At 38.2% G+C, this 16,685-nt stretch overlaps 1 protein-coding gene across 5 annotated transcripts in view; it reads right to left on the bottom strand.

The window, feature by feature from the left end:
* Positions 1–426: 426 nt before the first annotated feature.
* The window catches only part of GPR63 (G protein-coupled receptor 63), a 29,111-nt gene continuing 12,852 nt past the window's right edge, over positions 427–16,685 (bottom strand). For 2 of the 5 annotated variants that reach the window (XM_039569288.1, XM_010403829.4), the window contains exons 2-4: positions 13,012–13,097; positions 8,444–8,521; positions 427–5,415 (exon numbers count right to left, since the gene is read on the bottom strand). In XM_039569288.1, the coding sequence (XP_039425222.1) occupies positions 4,014–5,273 (1,260 nt within the window). In that variant the 5' untranslated portion in view covers positions 5,274–5,415; positions 8,444–8,521; positions 13,012–13,097 and the 3' untranslated portion in view covers positions 427–4,013. The other 3 variants (XM_039569290.1, XM_010403837.4, XM_039569291.1) reach the window with 3 other exon arrangements.

Below are 16,685 nucleotides of genomic sequence, written 5' to 3'. Positions count from 1 at the left end.
CAGGTATTTTTATGGGTGTAATATGTACAGAAAAGACAATGCTATTTTACTAAACAGCTGGTCTTAAAACAATAATTCAAGGCTTCTCCACATCAGAAAATGACTAGTCCTCAAAAAAAACAAACAAAAAAACCCAACCAACCAAAAAAAAAAAATCAAACCAGTTCATACTGGCAAAGTAGTGGCTCCTGGAAAACTGGACTTAAGATATTCCTCACCATTCCAACCACAACAAACTTGTGCTCTGAATTTTTAGTCTCCACACAAAAATAAATTATAATCTCTTTCAAGGAGGGCATTGTTCAATGATTTAAGAATTAAATTGTTTCAGAAAGATCACTGGAATCTTACAGTTATTTATGCATATGCCCCCCAAAAAATAAAAACGTTAAGCATACAAGTGAAAAAAATAGTGACAGAAAGCAGTAAGAGGCAAAACAATTTTCTTTTCTATATACAGAAATATTTTTACATAAGTAACAAGAAATGTCAAAAATACACAATTTTGAGTACAAAAGAATCATTTCAGCAATAGATTTGTACAATTGAGAACTGTGTAAGCAGCATGCTTTGACTGAACAAATTAAACTGCAACATATTTCAAAATACATTCATTTAAATCCTCCATACTAAAGATGTCTGAAAATGGAACATGAGGGAATACAGATTAGTAATGACTATCATTTCTGGAGAGGAAGAAAATTATAATTCCCCAGTAAATTCAAGGAGGATCAGTCTGAGTTTTTAAAATCCTTGGTCTTGGTCAAGACCATTAAATTGCCTCAGGAGACCCAATTCTGCCAATATGTATATGTTTTAACATTACAAATCTCAGCAAGGTTGTGCAGGATTCTTGGCAGGATCACAGACAGCAAGACTGAGCAGTTTAGAGGTCTTCAACTTGGTCCTAGGACTTCAGCTGTAATTATCAAGGCACTGCTCTCAAGACAGTACATAGACACAATAGCTCAAATGATTCTGTAAACACATATTTACCCTGGGGATACTTCTACACCACTTTGTTTCTTTTTTTGAAAACCCTTTTGTTCACTATATGCTTTGATCACCTCAAAAAACCTGGTAAGTGTGAATACTGTATCACTATGGAAATCACCCCTGAATTTGGGCCATACAGATGGGTTTCTTTTCTCCAAGGATCAGCAGATGCAGCTTTGACCAGAAACCTTGTTACAGTCAGTGCAAACAAACAATTATCAAGACAAAGTCACTGTCTTTGATGTTTGCAATTTATACTTGACAGCCAGTACACGTATCAGAGATCAAGAAAACCCCACAAAATGTTTTTCCTTCATCCTTCAGGAAAGCAATTTCACTAACTTTGCTCTATTACTCATCTTCTCTCCTTCTTGAATTACTGTGTTTTACAACATTCAAATCTCTTGCATCGTAGAGCTGGAAGACAGCAAAAATACCTGTTCCTGCCATTCAGACAATGTACACTCTCACTCTGTTACATTAACTCTAAACACAATTTTGCTGCTTTCAGAGATAAACAGGTATGACAGCTTTCAAACAGAAAATCCATACTAACCACATAATGAACTTGTGCTATCAATGTAAATGTAATTGAAAAATAAAACCCTTACTGCAAAGACACACTAAAATACTCTGTTTTATAGTGAAACTCCTTTAGATCAGAAAAATCTACACTGTCGTCACTAAAACTGACAAGGAAGGGCATGGACATTGATAACGGCACCACTGCCAGGTTCCTTTACATGTAACCCACAGTCTCAGCTGGCAGCATTTTTTTAAAAAAATGAAATTACTAAATGCAAAATTGTTCCTTTTATACTCCTAAAATTTAAATAATGACAACAGTTTTACCAATAGCTGTCAATGAGAAGAACACGATAACTTCAATTAGTTCTTTATTGAAGACCTTTAAAAAAAATCTGGGGTGTGAATGCTTTGTTGCCCTCAGGAAGCAAGTAGTCCCTAGACACCCACCTAGAACAAGGAATTTCCTTCATACACACATGTACTGTGTGGATAGACAGATAAAATTGCTATTTTTTTGCTCCTCTGGTACAAGAACAATGAAGAGGTCCCCATGCTTTGGGGCACTGAAAGACAGATGGAAGCAAGAGAAGCCCAAACCCTAGCTCTGGTTGTTGCTTGTTGTAAATCAATCCCTCTGCTCTTGGTCATTGCCCCAAAAAGCTGATTCTGCAGGCATTCTTCCCAGCCTCAGAGCAAGTGGGGATCTGGCTCCAAAGCCTAAACCTAAGTCTTGATTTTATTTGTCTCACAATAAATATTTATTTAGCTGATTTAACAAAAAAAAAGTATCTGAGTTTGGTTTGCTATCATCAAGGAAAACTTTGTCTTTCTGTGTTCCAGGAGGATACCAACACAGCCTGACATTAATCAGAAAGGTAGTTTGGCATTTTAGGGAGAAGCTGATGCCTAATAGATGAGAACACAGAGTAAACCTTTGAGGCAGCAGCCATTACAGAGACAAAGGGGTAATGAAAAAAATCAATGTGAAGTATTATCAGAGGGAAATGGGGAACTTAACTTACATCCCCAGCAAACTCTGATGGCTGCTGTAAGGGGTAATGGCTGAAAGAAAGTGGATTTAGAAAAGATATAGGATGAAATTCTTCCATGTGAGGGTGGTGAGGCACTGCAACAGGTTGCCCGAAGAAGTTGCGGATGTTCCATCCCTGAAAGTGTTCAAGGCCAGGTTGGATGGGGCTCTGAGCAACCTGGTCTAGTGGAAGGTGTCCCTGCCCATGGTAGGAGGGTTGGAGCAGGATAATATTTATGGTTCCTTCCAAAGCAAGCCATTTTATGATTCTGTGACTGTTTATGGTTTTGATCCAATACTTAAATTGTAAAACAAGCAAGTTCAGGATTCTTTTTTTCCCTGTAATTACTACGTAGACTAAATCCTAACCTCAACTATGGTTCATTTGCTATCTGTTCGCTGGTTTACCCTACCATTTCTAATCCTATCCCAAAAAATGCCTGACAGCATGATTTCAGCAGTGTAGAGCACATCTAGCCTTATATGAGCTCCAAGCAGAAACAACATTATACCAACACAATATAAATTGTAGGCCCAAAAATCACTATTTCAGATAGGTTTTCAGGCATAGCATCAGGTTTGGATAACTTGTAACGGCCTCAAGTAACAACTACTGTAACAATTTTAACATGAACACTATTCTTCTAAATCATGTGTTAGCCTAAATCTCAGGTCATGATATTTTTCTCTTTCATTCCTCTGCTTTCTCCTTCTAACTCTCCTGATAACTGAGCAGGTAATTTTGATCAATTGTTAGAAAAACAGAAAATCTATGACTGTACATGTAGCTATACCAACATAAATTGCCCTCCTAGAGCTTACATGGGTCTTTCATTGAAATTCACCAATATAACAAATAATAATAACAGCAATAATAATATGCCTTCGATACAGAACAAAATATTCAAATGAACAAACTATATAGTAAATTTTATAAAGTGCACAAAAATATTAATGGAAATATTAAAAAAAGTTTTTTAATGTTACCATGAAAACTTCTGAAATATCATTAAATTAGATAGAAATAATCTAATGAGATTTTTTGGCTCTAATATATTGGCAGACAGCAGCAACATTTTTCAAAAAAATTACACCAACTAAATACACCGTATCTTAGCAGCATAAAAAAAGTCCCTACAATTAGATAAAATTGCAGGGCTAGTAAGCATAAACCTGACAAAATGTTCCAAATGTAGTTTTCATTAAAAGAATGGATTTCCATGGAATCCTAGAGGTAACATTTGTTATTTCGTTTACATTGTATTCTGGTAGTAAACCCAACTATAGCCAGTCACCTTCCTTCCCTCTGTCTTCCCAAAATTGGACAGAGTACTGAAAATTTAATCAAGTTATAAGATATGGCCACACTGAAAAAGCCATATGAAACAAAACAAAATTCAACCTAAAGCCAAAAAAACAAATAACCCAAGCAAACAATCACTGTCAAGCAACTGCAGTTTCAAACCACCGACCGATGCTCCCCACACACGTAGATGGCACTGGGCCGGATGCGCCGCCTTGTATGGCCAGGGAGCTGTGGCAAGAACTTGAAGAATTTGGGCATCAAGTCTAAGCATGCATCATGAAACTTCTTAATCCTCCAGTAGTAAATCAGCGGGTTCAGTGCAGACTTGAGGTAGCAGAGCCAGAGGAGCCAAGTGCTTATCTCAAAAAAGTTGTGCTTGTAGTAGAAGTGGCTGTTGAACGTGGCAATAAGGCTGTAAGTGGTGAATGGTGCCCAACAGACTATGAAGACAAGGAACAAAATCAAGATGGTTGTGAAGGCACGAGTTTTAAAGCTCATATCAATATTCATCTGAAAAGGTCTCTGTAAGCTCATGAGACCAAGTTTGCTGGCCTGGCTGAGACATATGCTATCAGGGTGGCTATGGATACGCACTGCGTTGTGGCGGACGGTGTTGAGTATGCCCATGAAAGAATACAGCATTACCAGGAATGGAATAAAAAAAGAAATCAGCAAGATAACTATCACGTAGGCTCGGTAACCTGGGCTTGTAGAGTAGCCAAAAACACACTGAGGTGCTCTCGAGGGTATCTGCAGATTAGGATTCCCTACTGATAATGGAAAAGCAACAACAAAGGATGCTGCCCAGGAAATCACAATAAGAATCTTTGCACGGTAGGGATTCAGTTTATCTTGCCTCTGAACTATGATAAGAAATCGGTCAATACTAATAATAAGAAGAATGGCTACCCCCTCTATGACAAAAAGCCAGAAGAACATGGCAGAAACTCTGCAAAATATATCCCCAAAAATCCACTGAGTGGTAATGATCGTTATCAGAGCAAATGGCATGTTTAGCACTGCCAGCAGCAGGTCTGCAAAAGCCAGGCTTGCTAAGAGGATATTAATTGCAGATCGCATAGCTGCCTTCTGGTAGACCATCAGGCAGACAACAAAGTTTCCAAGGAAAGAAACCAATAGGATAAATATCATAGCAGCAGAAAGAATGATCTGGAGTGGCAAACTCAAGCTCCTGAAAACTTCTTGCGATGGCAGGATAGCTGTAGTGTTTACCAGGAAAGTACTTCTCTCAGTGGTGAGCACGGCACCTGAATTATATCTCAATGGCTGTGTTGTGCCACTGCGAAGCAAGAACTGGGGAGTGGTAAAATTCGTATAGGCATTTTCATAAACAATGAAAGTAGCATTTGAGGTCCCAGGGTGGGCCAGCGTCAACATTGCTGAGAAAACCATTGCTTCAGGAAAAATGAAAGCAGAACCAAAAGTCTTCAAGGCATTTCATCTTGTTCAGGCAGTATTTTTAACTGGTCATTTAACAATCAAAATTCGAGGTTTGAAAGCATCAAAGTTCTTAAGTTCATGTCAGTATTTCCATCTGAAAAAGAAGAAAGAAATGTAAATCAACAAAGTAAAACTCTCTGAAACCAATGGGAACCTAATGATTGCTCAGCTTTCCTTAACAACAAGAGTAGCCTTAATATATGTTGAAACTTCAGGTTGACACAATTTACACAGGAGTCTCTTAATATTGGCCTTTTTCTCATAGATCCTGCTCCCATAGTCCTGCCAATACTGTACAATACTCTCAGCTCACCAGGCTTTATTTCTACCATAACCAAAACTGGCAACTTTTGTGTTTGAAAACAAACTTTACTGATTAAGAGTGAATAAATCAAATAAGTATTTTTATTTAAATCTTGTAATTTTTGAACTAACTTTGTTATTTTGTTTTGAAATTGCTTACAGGTGGAAACTTTAATAACATTTCTAAATAGCTTAAATAGTATCAGTATATTGCATATCTGCTTGTTTGGTAAGCACTGAAAAGCCTATTTATCCAAGTTATTGTACATAATACAGAATTCTTGGTTCCATGTCAGCCATCCACATCAGATGTCTCAGGAAAAACATGCAAAACATCCTAACCTGTTATTATGAAATAACTTGTCCACAGGATAAAAGCACTTCTCAATTTGTTTCATTTAGGGACTGACTCATATTAAGGTGCAGGAAACCATCACTTCTTTGGTCACTACAACTCTTCCCTTGGCAGTAAGTTTTCCTGCTTTCACTGGTCTAAGCATGTTTTCGTTAATTAATCTTGGTATTCCACATAATTTAACCATGTGCACCCTCTTTTTCCTTGTAAATCTAATCCTTAGACATCCTGCTGAACTCCCTCCCTTGTCATTATAGAGTCATAGAACGGGTTGGGCTGGAAGGCTGGGCAGGGACACCTCCCACTAGACCAGGTTGCTCAGAGCCCCATCCAACCTGGCCTTGAACACTTCCAGGGACAGGTCATCCACAACATCCCCAGGCAACCTGTACTGTGCCTCACCAGTCTCACAGTAAAGAATTTCTTCCTAATACCTAGTGTAAATCTCTCATCCTTCAGCTTAAGACCATTGCCCTGTCCTTGTAAAAAGTCCCTCTCCAGCCCTCCTGCAGGCCTCCTTTAGGTACTGACACAATGCGAGATTTTCTTTTATCGCTTACAAGCACCGTCTTGTTGCACTATTACTACTAGTATTGTACTATTACATATACTTATATGTACATATTCTTAACAAAAAAAATGCAAAAGAGTTGAGAGATCTCTCCCCTTTTCAGTGCTAGCTCCTCCCCTCTATCTTGGACTACTAAATTAAGCACTTTCAGAGCACACTGGCATCTGATCAAGCTGGAAACCAGAAGGATTCTATGCCCTTTTCAAAAAACGATCACTACAGCCAGAAACATAAAATGGGCTTCACCTCATTCATTCTGGATGACAGCAATAGTCCCTCTGGCTGTTCTCATGTTTATCATCAGAAGAGGGATAAAGGCATTTCAGAGGGCAATCTCTCTCCATGTCTGCACCTGATGACAAGCTATTGCCACTAACACAAGCAGCTTATGCTTGGTAGCACAAACCCTGCCCACAGTATTTATACAGGTTCTGTTTAGTATCAATGTCAAGCAAAAATAAAGGGAGGAAGGAACGTTTTCTATGAATTTACACAAGGACCACATGCTTTGTGTAGGATCAAAAGTTTACCTTTTGCTGGATAATACTCCACCAACAAAGAAATGAACTGTAAGACAACAAAGTCTGATCTATGCCCACAGTTTGGACTTCTAGCAATCTGAAAGCAAGACTGCTCAGGCTGCTGTCAAGAATTCAAGTAACATCAGCACTGTGACCTGCTCCTTTCATTCCCTGACTATCCGTAAGCTCTATCACAAGATGATTTCCAGAGCCAGATTACCATCAGCATTTTTAAGACAAATAATTAACCTCTCTGTGTCCTTTAATTTTCAATGGTATCATGAACAGGTATTATTATAAACATTCTAATTTAATTGACTCTTGTGATGGGCTGATGCTGGCTGGACACCAGGTGCTCACAAGACCTGCTCTTTCACCCCCCTCCTCAACTAGCCAGGGGAGAAGAAATATTACAAAGGGCTTGTGTGTTGAAATAAAAACAGGGAGAAATCACTCACCTGTTACCATCACAGGCAAAACCTCAACTTGAGGAAATTAGATTAAATTATTACCAATTAAATCAGAGTATGGTAACGAGAAAATAAAGCAAAATCTTAAAAAGACCTTCACCCCACCCCTCCCTTCTTCCTGAGTTTAACATTCTGACTAATTTTCTCTGTCTCCTCCCCACCAGCAATGCAGAGAGACAGGGAACAGGGGTTGCAGTCAGTTCATCACATTTTGTCTCTGCTGCTCCTTCCTCGTCAGGTGGAAGACTCCTCAAACTCTTCCCCTCCTCCAGAGTAGGTTCCTCCCATGGGAGACAGTCCTCCATGAACTTCTCCAGTATGAGTCCTTCCCATAGGCCACAGTTTTTCTTGAATACTCAAGCATGGGTCCCTTCCACTGACATTGTTCCTATCGGTCACAGAGGAAGCTTCTGGCAGCTTCTCATAGAAGCCACCCCTGCAGTCCCCCTGCTACCAAAACCTTGTCACACAAACCCAATAAAGAGTCATAAAAATTCCACTTTCTAGAGGTCTTACTGCTCAAATGAGAGTTACAATTTTCTATATTATCCTATTATAGTTCAAAGATTGTAAAACTCAGCAAAAGTATATAAAGCTATGTACGTGGACATTTTGCAAAAATGACCAATTCCATTAACTTTATTACAGTTTTTTCTTTCCCTCCATTCTCTCTCTTTAATTTTATTTTTACACTAACTCCTTTAGATAAAACCTCAATGTTAACTACAGGTTAAAGCATATATAATAGCCAAAGCTATTCTTTCTCTGATCTATATAAACTTTTCCTTTACTTGTCTTCTTTAACTGTTTTTAGAACAAAATATATAGCCAACAGGAAAAAGGTTAACAGAACTTTCCAGAATAAATAAGAAATAGTTTAGCAATGAACAAGAAAATCTCACCCAAAGTTCCACTGAGGTTTATGACTCCACAAGTTGAGAACACTATGAAGGAAAGGAAGCGGTAGCATTCTGCAGGGACTGCAAAAGAACATAAATTCAACAAATAATTCTAGATTTAAAATCTTGGAGCAAGAAAATTAGATCCCCAGGGCAGTATCTTTTAGAGCTAGGTAAGCAATAGATCAGCAAAAGTAACTTCTGCATTTCTGATCGGCTTTGAATAGATCTTTCCACCAAGGCTCTAAAAGAAACTAATCTGCCATTAGATAAATGTAAAACCCTCCTACAGACAATAATCAGTTTCAAATAGGAAACAAAAAAAAGGAATGGTTAGTTTTGCAGAGAAAAAAGGTCACCAGAATGATCCTACAAAGAAAATCTTTACTGGGGTTCTAGCTCTTTAATCTATAGAGGAGAAGAGGGAAATGCAAAACCATGACATTTGCTGATGATGAACATGAACTCTTTTTCAGGTCAATTTAATAAAAACAAAGGTCAACTATAAAAAAGTACAGAGGGATCTCTCGAGAGTTAGTGGCAAGCTAAAAGTCTGCCCTATAAAATTCTGTGCTAGAGATAAAGCTATGCCTGTACTGAAAAAAGCTTTCTTCACACTAACAGATGCTAAACCAATAATTACCATCCAGAAGAAAAGCAGATCTTCAAATTTTCAGTCTGCTCTATGAAAACATCAGCCAAGTGTTCAGAATTGTTAGCAAAGGAACTGAGAAGAAATCTTAGATACACTACCTGCTACAATACACATCTATGGTACCTCCTCAGTGCTGTGTTCAGTTCTGCACCACCTGATCTCTATTCAAAAGAGACTGAAAAAAGGTATCATAGAGGTCTACCGAGTTTATAGTGGCACAGGTTAAGTGAATGATTGCTGTCTCTTATAACATAAGAATAGGAAAAGTTGAAAAGTCACAAAACACCTCTGGAGGCCATCTTCTCCAACCTCTCTGCTCAAGCAGGGCCACCTAGTAGAAGGCCACAGTACAGAAAAATTGTCTCCTGATGCTCAGGGGGAATTTCCTGTTTCAGTTTCTGCCCACTGCCTCTGTCACCTGGCACCACTGAAAAGATCCTGGCTCTGTCCTGTTTGCACCCTCCCTTCAGGTACTTATATACATTGATAAGGTCCCCCTGAGCCTTCTCTGCTCCACGTTGAACAGTCCCACCTCTCTCAGCCTTTTCTCATGGAAGGGATGCTCTAGCCTCTTCATCTTTGTAACCCTTCACTCTACTCCCTTCAGTATGTCCATGTCTCTCTTGAACTGAGGAGCCCACATCTGGAAATTATTATTTCACATGTAATTATGAAAACACTTGCCACAGAATGTTTTGGATGCCATAGAGCTTCTGTGAATTCAGACAGCAATTTAGGACATATTTCATATCATTATACAGATGTCCATGTCAGAAAGAGGTGAATCACCCATCTCTCTCTGCTGACTGCAAAGGATACCTGGCCATCTGATTTGAATACAGACATCTGAGCACATTCATGCAGTTACTTGACTAGCTTTAAATATACATAACAGAATTTGCTCGCTCAGGTTAAGTTTACATCCTTTATGCCACACAACCTCACACTCTGAAGTATGAAGTTCAGCAGAGGCTTAGATGATAATATGTATAATAAAAGCTTTAAAAAGGAAAAAAATCAAACAAACACCAGACAAACAACTGCTAATGTTCCATAGTCAACAATCAAAGTTTCAGAAAATACTGCTTTATCCTAAATTCTCCTTCTAAACAGAAGAAACCAGACAAGGGGAGAAGAAGCAAAAGTGTTCTGCACCCTTAATTTGGTTGAAAAGACTGTGCTACCCCACTCTTCTCAAGTATATAGTAAAGGACAAAGGACTCACAAGTGTCTATTCCTAACAAACCCAGAAGAAGTGCCTAAGCAAAATAATCTCACATATGTTCTCTCACCATCCCAACTCTCTATGCAAATAGCTACATCCTCTTTTGTGCTTTCTCCCCTCTGTGTGATGTTCGAATGTTCCTCTGTGCAGCATTAAGAGAAGAGGAGGAGAATGACCTCATCCAAGCTGCTGCCTGGACCTAGCCAAGTGTTTAAAGTGGAAAGAGAGAGATGGCCATCAGCCATATCTTTTCAAGAAGGACAACAGTGTGAGCAGCTGTTGCAAAGAAGACACCTAACCTAGTAAGAGAACTGCAGGCTTTGGATTGCATGCAGAAATTAATTCTTGAGTGTTGTTCCTGTGATCATTGCTTCCCAATGGTTTCCAGCTCTGTGCTCTGTTTATCACTCTGGGTATGAAATCTCTGTGTGCAATGCATACAGAATCTGCATGCTCAGATGTGGTTTGGATTTACACTTATCTAACCTGCAGGCAATGCTCTTTCTTGGCTATCATTCTTCATGAAAGTTACTGACAATTCAGCCAATAAATTCAAGAGGTTCCCTTCTGTTGCAGTCATATATAAATTTTTCTCCTTTTTTTTCCTCCCTACTCAAAGGCCTTCTTCCATGAGCATGCACATGATTATTAAACATGTGCCTCCCACCCTTCTTCCTACCTTCCTTTCCCACTTCCGCAAAATTATGTAAAGATAGAAATATAAGATGAAAGAAATGAGTAAGAAAATTTCACAGCAACGGCATTTCAGTCCTCACTTGCTCTTTGAGAAAGGCAGATCCTGTAATTGCAAAGCCCCAGTCCTCACTGAATGGTAATCACACAGCTTGTAAAAGAAAACCATGCTTTGATAATTTAAATGGGTAAGCCTACTGATGGTCAGGTACTCAAGCAAGAGACAGATAGGTACCTTTTTGTCACAGCATTCTCACTTCTGGAACATGTACTCTCACAGATTCTCTTCAGATGCAAAAAAGCTTCATACAATCACTTTTTTCAATTTCAGTGCTGAAATTTACTGTGTATGCACATTTTCTCTCAAGCAAGGTTCTCACTCATATGCAACCTTCTTTTTATGGAACATAATAGACAATTATTTCAATGAAGTACATACTTAAAGCTAAATAACACACAAATTCCATTCATCAAATATAATTATTGCTAGAACTATGGTGTCTGTTTTTAACAGCTTTAGAAGCTAAAAGGTTCCTGTTCAAAATTTGGATAGCATGCTCAACTGGAAATAAAAGATTATATCCTACATGCAAAGCTGACATCAGTCAAACCCAGGAACTCCAAAAAAGACAAAGGAAGGCACATAACAGTGCCATAACAACAGTTCACTCACATCAGAACACACTATGAAGAGCTGCCAAAATGTCCAATGATTTAATAAATTTGTCTGCTAAAAGCAAGCATATTTTCAATACTGACCAGTACCAAGATTTTATCCAGCACACAGAAATCATTCTTACTTAGAAATCTGTAGGTAGCACTGCCTGGTACAGTGATCCTATTTCTTGGGGATGTTTTAAGTGATCCCAGAAGCTTCTGGCATGCCGTATAGCTTCTATCGATGGTTTTATTTTACAGGCAAACTTCGGCAAAAAAAGATTTTTTGCAACATTAAAAACATTTTAAAAGCAAGATATTCTCAGGGGAAAAACAATAAAAAGAAGCATGAAGGCCTTGGGCTTATTTTATTTTCAAAAGAATTTATGTGCCACAAGGAAATACTCAAGTATGTGCTCTCTGACACCCCATTATTGCACAAAGCAGCCCAGGACATACACCCCTCTCAATACGCATCGAGCATTGTTTCCTATGCTATTAAGCAGAGGCAGGAACACGTTTCAGTGGAATCCTTCCTGCTAACACCAGTGAAAAGTATAAGTCAGAGCACAAAGCAGCATGGACAATATTCTTACTCACCTAAAAGGAACCAGCAGTTTTCAGTTTTAATACCCATTTACATATAACCTAAATTGAAACTAATCAACTACACTGCATGAGTAGATGACCCATAAAACTATTCACAAGAGGCATTACTTTAATTTAGGAAATTGCTCTTTTTTCCACTCTATAAACACTATTGCGGCAATTTTCCTAGGAAAGTACTGTGGGAAACAGTCACCTCTGCTTTGGGTCATTTAGTACAACTAATCACCCCCTTAATGATACTTCCTTATGACCTTAATTCAGAGAGCCATTAACTGTCAAGAAATGTCAGTCACAGTAGTCATTATTACTACTGTAAACCACAAATATTCAAAATGTAAAAAATAATTTTATTTTCTTAGCTCTTGGGAAAGATCATGCTCTCAATTTGCAGATCATGTAAAAGGACTTGGGAAGTTCTAGGTTCATTTCTAGTACTGCCATAGTTCCCCTGACTTCTAACTTTCCCTCTAGCTCAATGGTCACATTAACCATACTCATGATGAAGAGCTGAGTGAATATTGTAGTACATAGAACAAGAGTAAACACTGAACATTACTGAAAGCATACTATTTTAATTCATAGTCTCTGCCCAGCTATTAGTATGCAACTAAAAAGTTGAAAGCTTCCTAAATGATTGGATTCTTAAATTTTAAGTGGACTTTTGGATTATACATGCAATCGCTATATGTCAGTGTGGCAACAAAAAACCAACACACAAAACCCAAAGCATACCAATCCAGACAGGCTCCCATGAAGAGCAGGAATCATAAGTCATCTTGTGCTGTTTTGTTCAGCAAATCATGCTCTTCCCAAATAACCTGCCAAAAAAAAAAGAAAAAGTAAAATGTGACATATTTACATTCAAGGCAAGACAAGAGAAGAATAGCAAAATTTTCCCTGTAATAAAACTTTATTTTTATTGGAAGACATAGAATATGCTGTGTCTCCTGACAGAAGGCAGATCGCATGCCCCTTTCTGGAAAAAGGTATGGAAAGGACTAAGGCATCAAAGTTTCACCAAACCAAAGAGAATCTCAGCTATGTCACCTGTAGATCATAAGAATCTCACCATTTAATACTATTATCTGCCAGGGTTGGAGTAACACATTGTTTCAGGTCTCATTCAGCTATGTTTATTTCACTTGCAGACAAGCACACAGCAGCCAGCTGCTGTAAGTCTTACTGGATCTATCAAAATAAATTCTTAGTCTTAACCATCAGGATACTGATCTTGATATCCCCAAAGACTCTCAAAACAATAACATTTAAATTTACAGGGTACTACTGAGCATCATAAAGAACATGAATAAATTTTCCCCAAACAGCAAAGGTAACAGCATAACACCATTGGAAAAACAAAGGACAAGAAAACAGGTCTAGAGAGGAAGAATATGTCATTAAAGTTTCAATGCAGGATCTCAGCACCTTCTTCACACACACTTGTACCAATCAATCGTCATCACATTGATAATAACCTCAGATAGTTAAAATTATTTCTGCAAACTGGGCCTAACATAGCTAAAAAGCTGCATATTGTATCATGACCTGTTCTTAACCGAGAATATCAATTTTCAATGAAGCATTTCCTTATACTCTTGGAAGGAAGCCATAAAATTTCAGTGAGCCTTGAAAACTGTGTTTATGTCACACTAACAGATTTAAGTGACCTAATAAATTTGTGAATATTGTTTATATAGATAAAGCAAGAGGAAAAATATGAGACACTTTACATGCTTGTTTTTAAAGGCTACATAACTTTTAATTTCTGCAAGAATAAGCTTTAGGAACATCTGTAAGTCACCTCCACACTGGAATAAAAGATGTCAGGATCCTTCAGGAACAGGTTTCTAAATAAATGATGTACACAGCAGTTGAAGGACAAACCAGTCAATGAGTTTACAGCAGCCTTCGGCAAGGGAAGCAGTAAGAACAAGCTGCACTCTAAGACCGCACAAAATGTACTGACCCCTCCAATCATTCAAGTGCTGAGCTTCTGTAGCTGCAGCCAACTTAACACGGACTTCAAACAGTCAAAGCAGAAGGCTTGATTTGCCAGACTGGCGTCTGCTGAGACATCTGCCTTCTGCAGAACACATTATCTAGCCACAACAGAAGTCGGTGTCTGAAGGATTTTTCTGATAGTGATACAAGTTGTTTCCCATTAGCACAAAAAATTTGGTCTGTACATCTATTCCACAGAACATGGAGAGAAGGAAAACACAATTCTCAGATTTATCTATGAATAAAAGAGATAAAATGTAGCCACTGGATTATTATAGACTTTCTCCATTTGGTTTGTTCCCTCTTTAGTGAGGTAAGTAATATAAACTGTTAATCTTCCCTATTCTGCTCTCTGGAGTGTCAAAGAAGTGAAAAGGTTTGCAAGGAGGCAGAAAACTACCAGGAGCCTGGACAGATTAAATACCTCGATAACCTGTAAGATCTTCCCACCAGACAAGCACATCCTCTGACACAAGGGCCATTTCCAATATCTCCTTACATGATCACAGAAAACATTCCCTACTCTCATTAAAATGAAAATATCTTTAAAATCAATTTACACAAGCATCCAAAACATCATGATGAAATATGAAATTCTTTCACTTCAAGCCTCCAAGAAGGAAAAAAAAAAAAAGTACTATTTCAAAGTAAATCTGGAAAATTTTAATAAACTGGGAGTACCTTGCAGAGCTTGCTGGGCAAGATTGCTTTGGGTAGTTTTCTGTTGACAGTTTGGGGTTAACACTGTTTCACAATGAAACTCCTTTTTTCCACTCCATTATAAATGATTAGTCAGGCTTTTTTCTAAGAACAGAGGGGAAAAGCTCTGTAACTCTTCATGAAGTTTGAGTGCAAGGATTCCTGTTCATGCAAGGAACTCTAGTTGTGGAATTACAACCTTGATGATATCAGCATTTAGACCTGGCAGAGCTACTGAAAGGGTAGTCCTGACCTTTTCCTCCTTCATTCACTCATTCCTGAACCCAGCTCCCCCCTCCCAAAGCAGAAGGAATAATCTGGACTAAAAGAGACCCTGGCAAGCAAATTTAAAAACTTCATATTTCTGGCCTGAAGCTGTGAGATGCTGGGGAACACACATCAAGGCTTAAGATGTAGATTTAGCTTCTACATACTAAGAGGTATTTTAATTCAAAACTGTCCTGTGCCACAAGGATGTGGCAAGTTTTTGCACAAGGATGGTGCAAAAACTTTACTTACTGATGATCATAGGGAAATTTGCATCTTATTAGGTCTGTTTTGATTCCCCAAAGCAGGAGCTGTCATTTCCACAGAACTAAAATCACAAATATCTTAAACATAATCAAACTTAGGTGTTTCCCACAAGTGTTCAGATTACATCAAAAACTTAGCAAGAGGCTAGAGAAGGTCAGAAATATTATGAAACTGCTTTTCAAATGAGTTGTAACTTTGTTACATGCTTTACTGACAATTCTCTATGTCTCCTTGTGCCTAGTCTATAGCTGTATTTTATCAAGTTTTCCTAACATTTTCTTGGGATACTAAGTCAAACCACAGGCAACAACAAAGTGAAATACTGAAAGCTTACTTCCTTCACAAAGAAGTCAGTCCATCAGAAGATAATAAGCAAGTAAAAAACCCAGCTTCAAGTCAGAAAGCTTTAAGAGAGTTGTCCTAAGGCTATCTTGGCTTTTCAGCTACAGAAATTTCTCCAGTATATTCTCTGAATGAAAGACAGATCTGTGGAAATGTTTCACCTTCATATACTGTGGGAACCCAGAGTGCAGAGAATATTTCTCTGCCTGTTTTGAGGGGTTTCACCCCCCTGAACAACACAGCTTTTGACCTCTGTCCGTGGAAAAAACTGCCTACTATTAGAAAAGAACTAGAAACTAAACTAGTGTAAATTAGGTGATAGACTACCATGTAAGATTGTCACAGGGTGAAAAATTTAGAGGTTTTGGGTTTGTTAATGTAGTAAATAGATAAAAGCAAAAAAACATCAAAATGGAGCATTGTTGTTGTTGTTCTCCAAACCTTCTCCTTCTCATTCTACTACTTACTCCATATTCTGCTGTAAAAGTAGTTTGGGATGATTGGACAAAGAATTCCACAGTTCCTGGCTGTGTTACTAAATAATTGGTAGAAAAGTAAAAATAATGTACGTTTTTAGTAACAATTGGTTAATTTATCTTTAAAAGGCTGTGTAAATCTTGATAGTTGGGCTTTTCTCCTGCATTCTCTGCTTAGTGCTGTGTCTGGATCACACTAGCAACTCTTTTTCTCTGATAAGACTTAATAAACAGCTATCAAGAAGCAGCGAAGACTGAGAGTCCCCATTTGTCTCTCGAACTCCGGGCAAGGACTTTAAAAACTCTTTCCCATCAGGAGAGGTTTGATTACAGCACGAACAGTGTCAATATACC

The sequence above is a fragment of the Corvus cornix genome, chromosome 3 (genome assembly GCF_000738735.6).
Source record: "Corvus cornix cornix isolate S_Up_H32 chromosome 3, ASM73873v5, whole genome shotgun sequence".
Classification (NCBI taxonomy): Eukaryota; Metazoa; Chordata; class Aves; order Passeriformes; family Corvidae; genus Corvus; species Corvus cornix.
The sequence above is the reverse complement of the archived record's forward strand: the minus strand, read 5'-3'. Positions and strand labels throughout refer to the sequence as shown.